This window comes from Rutidosis leptorrhynchoides, chromosome 7 (assembly GCF_046630445.1).
Source record: "Rutidosis leptorrhynchoides isolate AG116_Rl617_1_P2 chromosome 7, CSIRO_AGI_Rlap_v1, whole genome shotgun sequence".
In the NCBI taxonomy this organism is placed as follows: Eukaryota; Viridiplantae; Streptophyta; class Magnoliopsida; order Asterales; family Asteraceae; genus Rutidosis; species Rutidosis leptorrhynchoides.
The window spans coordinates 142988325-142997407 of record NC_092339.1 but is presented as its reverse complement, the minus strand read 5'-3'; the positions used below and the strand labels follow the sequence as shown (position 1 = coordinate 142997407).

Here is a 9083-nt window from a genome sequence, read left to right as displayed (position 1 = left end):
ATACGCAATGTGGTACAACTCAACGTAGAATATATTTTAAGTACTTGTGTCCATGATGTAAAACATAAAATGCATGTATTCTCATCTCAAAATATTTTTAGAGTTTAAAAATGGGACTATATACTCACGGTAGTAATAGTATATTAATAATAAGTTTTCAACTTATTAAAAATATGGCCGTCGTCCTTGGATTCACAAGCCTGTAACAAATATATATATATATATATATATATATATATATATATATATATATATATATATATATATATATATATATATATATATATATATATATATATATATATATATATATATATATATATATATATATATATATATATATATATATATATATATATATATATATATATATATATATATATATATATATATATATATATATAATACAACTATTATTCATATCATATCTTCAATCACATGTGATTGTTTAAGTTCATATTTTCAATCACGTGTGATTGTTTAAGTTTATATTTTCAAGACAAAATTGTGTCGGGGGTCCTTGTGGTTTATGTTAAAGTTGTGGGGGGTCCAAAAGTATGATTTCATCTTGGGGGGTCCTAAAGGTTTACATTTTTTATCTTGGGGTGTCCTAAACGTTAAAGGAAACGTTTATTAACAGAACCATGCGTAGGTAGAGGGCATTTTGGTCAGCTTAGTTGATTTAAAATGTAAGATTGAATATAAACCCCAAATCGTTGGTCAAGCCCTAAATCATCTCCCGCCACATACAAAATAAAAAACTTAAACCCTAATTCGATTGAAAATGGAAACTGAAGGTGATCCACCTGTATATGGTGAGGCGTTACCTTACGAATTTGATAATTTCTTTGATTTTGAAACCAACCCAACAAATAACTTCAATTCGACAGTAGTAAGGGAGAAGGTTGTTAATGTACAGGATGATGATTTTATTGATGATTTTGAAAGCAATCCAACAAATATCATCAATCCTACAGAAGAAAGGGAGATTGTTGTTAATGTAGAGGCTGATGATTTAATGGTGGATGAAGATAACATTATCGGCGAATATCATGTGGATATGACAGAATTCAACTATGGTGAAGACTTTGACAGTGCTGATGAGTATGATGATAGCTTTGAAGGGATTAGAAAAAGAAAGTATAGAGAGCTGAAGGAACAAGAAAAAGCTAAAGGAGTATCCAAGACTAATTTCTATGTTGGTGAGATCTTTGCTAGTGCCTATGAGGTAAAAGAATATGTTAAATTGCACGCAATAGAGAATAGGAGAAACCTTGTATTTACTAAAAATGATTTAACAAGGGTTACAGTTGGTTGTGAAGGTTTGATTGTTAAAGTTTTAACTGGTGAAGTTATTGGAGGGAGAAGTAGTCAAGTGTTGGATAAGACAAAGAAGAAGAGGACATGTAAAGGTAAAGAAAAAGAATGTGATTCCCATGTAGTACAAACAGAAAAACACAAAAGATAGAAAAGAAAGTATAATATTGTATGTCCATGGAAATTATATGTTTCAAAGGAATCAAATTCAGAGACTAGGTGTGTTAAAACATTAGATGAAGAACATATGTGCCTGGGAACAAGAGAAATTCATCACTGCACATATAATTTCTTGTCCACAAAGTTGGTTGATCAACTTCCATCCAACCCAAAAATGCCAACAAAAGCTCTAAGGTATCAACTTGAATCTTCATTGGGATTGGAAGTGCCAACAACCAAGGCTTATAAGGCACTAAAGAAGGCATTAGAAACTATGAGAGGTAGCTACAAAAGCCAATATGCAGATATTAGAAGTTATGGGTTAGAACTAATTAGATGCAACCCAGGTACAACAGTTAAAATTTTAACTGAACCATGTGATCCCGATGAAACAACTAGAGTTTTTAAGAGAATATATATATGTTTGGGTCCTTTGAAACAAGGCTTCAATGCAATGGGGAGAGACCTACTTGGAATGGATGGTGCACACATGAAACCACCAGCAACTGGACATATATTGACTGCAGTAGGATTGGAACCAAACAACAGTATCTATCCAGTGGCTTATGCAATTGTGGAGCAAGAAAATTACAACTCATGGAGTTGGTTTTTGGAGTGTTTGGGTGATGATCTAGGGTTAACAAGACAATCAAACTTCACTTTCATTAGTGATAGACAAAATGTACTTACTTCAATTGTTTATCAATTCTTTATCAATTGTTTATGTAATGTTTTATCAATTGTATATCAACTGCTTATGTAATGTTTTAGGGTTTACTTCAAGCTGTTGCAAGGATGTATCCGTGTGCTGAACATAGGTTTTGCTTAAGGCACCTTCATGAAAATATGAAGACAAAAGGTTTTAGGGGTGCAGCTTATAAACAACTCCTGTGGAAGTGTGCTAATGCCACTACTGTTCCTTATTTTGAAAAGGCCATGCTTGAGTTAAAAGGTTTCAATGTAGCTGCACACACATACTTAGGTAAGATACCTCCAAGCTGTTGGGCAAAAAGTCATTTTTCAGGTAAATATATCTACTTTGGATAATTATACTTTGATGTTTATTGATATTTATTAATTGAATAAGATGAGTATAAATGATACAGGAAGGGCAAAGTCAGATGTTCTGTTGAATAACATGTGTGAGGTTTTAAACCAATGGTTACTTGATGCTAGAGACAAGCTTATAATCACTGCATTAGAGTATGTGAGAGAGTACCTAATGAAAAGGATAGTCACAGGGATAAACAAAGTTGCTAAATGTAATGGACCACTGACCCCAAGTGCAACAAAACTGTTTGAATCAATTAAGAAGGATGCTCACCTATGCAGAGTTCTTTGGAGTGGTAGTAATCTTTATCAAGTCAATGGACTTCATGGTGAACAATGTGTAGTTGACATAGGGGAAAGAAGGTGTGCTTGTAGGAAATGGGAAATCACAGGGATACCATGCAAGCATGTTGTGGCATGCTTTTGGAACATGGCAACTAATTCACAAGATGTTGGTCCACTTGAGAGATGGTTTGATCCTATTTACTATTTAGACACCTGGAACAGAGCATATGGTTTCACCATTAATCCACTTAATGATAGATCTTTGTAGCCTAAATCAAGTATCTCTTTGCCATTACTACCACCATTATTTACACCTTCAGTTGGTAGACTAAAAAAAAAATAGGATAAAAGGTTTTGACGAAAGGGAAAGTCTTAACAATGGTGGTAAGTTGTCTAGAAAGGGAAAGAGCATAAAATGTGGAACTTGTGGAATATATGGGCATAACAAAAGAGGATGTCCAAGTGGAAGTAAAAATGTAGCTGGTGGAAGTCAAAATGTGGCAAGTGGTAGTCAAACCTAGTCAAATCTAACAAGTGGAAGTCAAGATGGCAGTTAAAAATCTTTTGTAGCAATCTTTTTTAATGACTTGGTATTTTGTAATGACTTTTGTTTGTAAACTGTTAACAAGCTTTTGTTAACAAGCTTTTGTAATGTATGATGTTAACAAGCTTTTGTTAATGTATCTTTTGTAATGACTTGACATGTACTTATGAACTATGTAACTTTTTGTAATGACTTGGAATGTATTGAATGGTTATTGACTAGTTACAGCCATGTATTGTAATTGAAGTGTATGAATGGTTATTTGCTTTTGAAGTGTATTGAATGGTTATTGAATGGTGACTTTTACAGCCATGTATTGTAAACTATTATTTATTGCTTTTGCTTTTTCTTTTAAAGTAAACTTTTACATCCATGTAAACTTTTACAGCCATGCTTTTGCTTTTGCTTTTGCTTTTGATTTATGAATGGTTACAGCCATGTATTGCTTTTGCTTTTGAAGTAAACTTGATTTATCCAGATTCCATTACTTTATCAAGATTCTTAATCCATTACAACACAAAAGAAAAGAAACACTTGAAACAAGTGTTATTATATCGCGTTAACTGTCAACAAAAGCTTGCTTTCTTAAGCCATTACATAAACTGATTCAGCTAAACAGATACATACACGATCCAGCTACATAGGAATTAAACACTAATTTAAACACTAATTGAAATAAATAACATAAAAGATAAACACGATCCAGCTACATATAGCTATTAACTTCCACCTAGAAGCTCGAGATTCTGCATTCGTCAATCGTGAATTCATAGGTGGATTCCATCCATTCAAAAAACCTACAATCGTACAACTAAAAAACCTCAAATTAAATCAATATCAATAAAGCAAAAAATCGTTCAATGGCATTTGCAATTGAGGGTTCAATACCTTGTTAGAGTAGCTGTAAAAATGTCTTCCAGGGTTTCTTTGTGTATTCGAATACTAAACCAGTGCACGTCTTCCACAGTAGCAATTTACCATGTTGATTGTCAAAAAATCACTCGTTTAGAAATTAGGGTTTGAAGTCTGCAAATGGGGGTATACGACGGATTTTTATTGAGAACAATTGGGGTTTATATGTCATTTACTAAAAATCCCTCACAATAACGTTTAATTTAACATTTTGGACCCCCCAAGAAATTTAGTATACCTTTAGGACTCCCAAGATGAATTAATACTTTTGGACCCCCCACAACTTTTAAGGTAAACCACAAGGACCCCCGACACAATTTGGTCTATTTTCAATCACGTGTGATTGTTTAAGTTGTCAAGTTAGCAGTCCAACGTTAGTAGTCCACAGTTAGTAGTTCACAGTTAGTAGTCCACAATTAGTAGTACATAGTATACACGTGTTGTATAAGACTCAATCATGACCCACAATACCGCTATTGTAGTTACACGTATTGTGTATGTGGTGTCTTTTGATTTATCTGACGTATTGTGTAACCATGACATGTTAGAATACATGTATAATACAAGAAAAGTTAGCTAGGATATGGTTAGTATAGATTTTAATGAATTAATCCCGTAATCAAATTATCCATTTCTAACCAATATTGTTTTGCCCATAATTTCTTCGTTATAAATCCGTTTTGAGTGAATCAAATTACTATGATTTCATAACAAACTTTAATTTGTGAAACTAAACTGAAAAAGTGGTGGTTTATAGTCGGAGTTACAAGTTATAATCCATATTTGAAAGAGGTAGTCATTTCCGTCGAAAGAACGACATCTTGATGACCATTTTGAAAAACATACTTCAATTTTGAGTTTAACCATGATTTTTGGATATAGTATCATGTTCATATGAAATATTATTTTCCCAGAAGAACAACTTTTAAATCAAAGATTATGATAGTTTTTAATTATCCAACCCAAAACAGTCCCCGGTTTTACTACGACGGCGTATGTCCGGTTTTACGGTGTTCTTCGTATTTTCAAGTTTTACCTCATTAAGTTAGTATATCATATAGATATAAAACATGTGTTAAGTTGTTTTTAAAAGTCAAGTTAGAAGGATTAACTTTGTTTGCGAACAAGTTTAGAATTAACTAAACTATGTTCTAGTTTATAAACTCTTATATAGATAGCTATAGACATATGAATTGAACAAGAATTGAAGTAGAGTTTTTACCTCAAGTTTAGAATGTAAAGTTGCTGGAAAGAAGTAGTAGAACAAAACTTGAGAGAGTTTTTGCAAGTGTGTGTGAAAATTGGAAGTAAAATTTGGAAAATGAATGTGTAAAAATGAGTTAGAAATGGTGCTTATTTATAGGCTTGAAAATTTGGTTTTTAGTGAAAATATCTAAGATAAGTTAAAATGTATTAAATCATGGATGACATATTAAATTGATTAGGTCATGGATGACATATTACATAAATACTTGCAGATTTCTATTGGTATATACCAATAGTAAATACTTCTAGAAGCTGTGTATAATACGGGTAAAAATACCGTATGAATGCGAGTAGAATTTTTGAGAAAATTGAAAGAAAATATGAGTATAGCTATCCTTTATATGTATTGGTATATTATAAAGTGTATTTAATACTTGTAAGGATGTATTTACACTCTTAATACTTTATATGAAAATACATTTTAACATAAGTTAATTACATTGTTTAAATAGTAACATATATATTGTTCAAAAACTCTTTAAATTAGTAGTATGAAAATATATATATAATACTTTGTTAATATACTTAATGAGATATTTAATTATCATATTTTCAAGTTATATATATATATATATATATATATATATATATATGTATATATATATATATACACACACATATATATAATTAATACAAGTTATGACGTTCGTGAATCGTAAGAATAAAAGGGTGGTCAACTGCTTATGTAAAATTCCTTCCGGAGGTTCAAGACTTATTAAAATTCATTGCTTATCAAGTCAAAATTATTAAATCATGTAAATAGCATAATCAAGTTGTCGGAAAAATTCGGGTCATCACAGTACCTACCCGTTAAAGAAATTTCGTCCCGAAATTTGAAGTAGTACATATTCAATGGGCGGTGTTTGTAAACAAATGTGGATACTTCTGTTTCATCCGGTCCTCTCTTTCCCAAGTGAACTCGGGACCTCTTAGAGCATTCCAACGAACCCTAACTATAGGTATGTTGCTTTGCTTGAGCTGTTTGACTTACGGTCCAAGATTTCGACACATTCTTTTATAAAATACAGTTTCTCGTCGATTTGGATTTCTTCAAGAGGAACAGTGAGGTCTACTTTTGCAAGGCATTTCCTTAGGTTCGAGACGTGAAAGGTATTGTGTACTCTAGCAAGTTGTTGTGGTAGCTTAAGTCGATAAGCCACCGGTCCAATACGTTCGATGATCTTGAATGGTCCTACGTATCTTGGGTTCAATTTACACCTCTTACCAAAGCGTATCACACCTTTCCAATGTGAAACCTTTAACATAACCATTTCATCAACATGAAATTCTAACAGCTTCCTTCGAACATCAGCATAGCTCGTTTGACGACTTTGGACGATCTTCAATCTCTCCTTGATTTGCACAATATTTTCAGTAGTCTCCTGTATATGATCTCGGGACCAGTCAATTGTCTGTCACCTACTTCGTTCTAACAGATAGGGGATCTACACTTTCTTTCATAAAGTGCTTAAAATGGTTCAGCATTAATACTCGTATGATAACTGTTGTTATACGAGAATTCTGCCAATGGTAAATATTTATCCCATCCGTTTCTGAAATCGATCACACATGCTCTAAGCATGTCTTCAAGAGTCTGAATGGTCCTTTCGCTTTGCCCATCGGTTTGAGGATGATATGCAGTGCTCATATCTATACGAGTCCCTAGTGCTTCATGTAGTGATTGCCAAAACCTTGACGTAAACCTACTATCGCGATCGGATATAATGGAGATAGGTACTCCATGTCTTGAAACAACTTCCATCATGTATAATCGTACCAATTTCTCCATCTTATCCATTTCCTTCATAGGTAGGAAATGTACAGATTTGGTGAGACGATCGACAATTACCCAAATGGTGTCGTAACCCCATGCAGTCTTTGGTAGCTTCGTGATGAAATCCATGGTAATACATTCCCATTTCCATTCTGGGATTTCTGGTTGTTGAAGCAGACTTGACGGTTTCTGATGTTCCGCCTTGACTTTGGAGCAAGTCAAACATTCTCCGATGTAAGTTGCAATATCAGCTTTCAAATTTGGCCACCAAAAGTGTGCCTTAAGATCTTGATACATCTTTCCAGCTCTGGGATGAATCGAGTATCTCGTCTTATGAGCCTCATCCAAAACCAATTTTCTTAACCCTTTAAACTTCGGTACCCAAATGCGTCCATTAAAATACCGGGTTCCGTCTTCTCGTATCTCAAGTTGCTTGTCTAAACCCTTGATCATCTCATTTCCAAAGTTCTCTTCATTTAGAGCTCCTCGTTGAGCCTCCTTTATTTGTGTAGTGAGGTTTGTACGAATCTTCATATTCATTGCTCGTACTCGAATAGGCTCTCTTTTCTTCCTACTTAAAGCAGCTGCTACTACATTTGCTTTCCTGGGATGATAGCGAAATTCACAATCATAGTCGTTTATCAGCTCAACCCACCTACGTTGCCTCATGTTCAGTTGTTTTTGGTTGAAGATATGTTGAAGGCTTTTATGGTCGGTATACACAGTACATTTAACTCCGTACAAGTAGTGTCTCCAAATCTTTAATGCAAACAATACTGCTCCCAATTCTAGATCATGAGTCGTATAATTTTGTTCATGAACCTTCAGTTGTCGGGATGCATATGCAATAACCTTCTTTCATTGCATGAGAACACAACCAAAACCTTGTCGCAAAGCATCACAATAAATTACAAAATCATCGTTTCCTTCAGGTAACGATAGAATAGGCGATGTAGTCAACTTCTTCCTCAATAACTGAAATGCGGCTTCCTGCTCAAAAGTCCATTCGTACTTCTTCCCTTTGTGTGTTAATGCTGTCAATGGTTTGGCTATCCGAGAAAAATCTTGAATAAACTTTCTGTAATAGCCAGCAAGACCCAAAAATTGGCGTATTTGCGTTGGAGTCTTTGGGGTATCCCACTTTTCAATGGCTTCAATCTTGGCTGGATCAACCTGAATTCCTTCACTGCTGACAATGTGACCAAGGAACTCTACTTCCTTCAGCCAAAAGGCGCACTAGGAAAACTTTGCGTATAACTGTTCTTTCTTTAACAGTTCCAGCACCAACCTTAAATGTTGTTCATATTCTGCTTCATTCTTAGAATAAATAAGAATGTCATCAATAAAGAGGTTAACAAACTTATCTAAGTATGGACTGCATACCCTATTCATGAGGTTCATGAATACAGCTGGTGCGTTTATCAGCCCGAACGGCATGACTAAAAATTCATAATGACCGTAGCGTGTCCAAAATGCGGTTTTCGAAATATCTTCTTTTTTGACACGCAACTGATGATAACCCGATCTTAGATCGATTTTGGAGTAAACATGTGATCCTTGCAGCTGATCAAACAAGTCATTAATTCTCGGTAATGGGTACCAATTCTTGATAGTTAACTTGTTTAATTCACGGTAATCTATACACATTCAGAAGGATCCATCTTTCTTCTTGACGAATAAAATCGGAGCTCCCCACGGTGAAGTGCTCAGTCAAATGAATCCACGGTCCATTAATTCTTGTAACTGGCTTTGTAACTCTTTCATCTCAGACAGTGC

The 9083-nt window shown here is 34.0% G+C and overlaps 1 protein-coding gene across 1 annotated transcript; it reads left to right on the top strand.

Moving 5' to 3' along the window:
- The first annotated feature begins 784 nt into the window (after positions 1–784).
- Positions 785–3079, top strand: LOC139859658 (uncharacterized). The gene is made up of 4 exons (XM_071848438.1): positions 785–1412; positions 1530–2158; positions 2248–2500; positions 2583–3079. Exons 1-4 carry the CDS (start codon positions 785–787, stop codon positions 3077–3079), a joined length of 2007 nt encoding a protein of 668 aa, XP_071704539.1.
- Positions 3080–9083: the final 6004 nt, after the last annotated feature.

What these genes read in the sequence shown, in the direction of transcription:
- LOC139859658 (XM_071848438.1), top strand. Translation starts at nt 785, where the DNA reads ATGGAAACTGAAGGTGATCCACCTGTATATGGTGAGGCGTTACCTTAC. An exon ending in TCATTAGTGATAGACAAAAT is followed by an intron (nt 2,159 to 2,247) that starts GTACTTACTTCA and finishes GTAATGTTTTAG; the next exon opens with GGTTTACTTCAAGCTGTTGC. An exon ending in GGCAAAAAGTCATTTTTCAG is followed by an intron (nt 2,501 to 2,582) that starts GTAAATATATCT and finishes TAAATGATACAG; the next exon opens with GAAGGGCAAAGTCAGATGTT.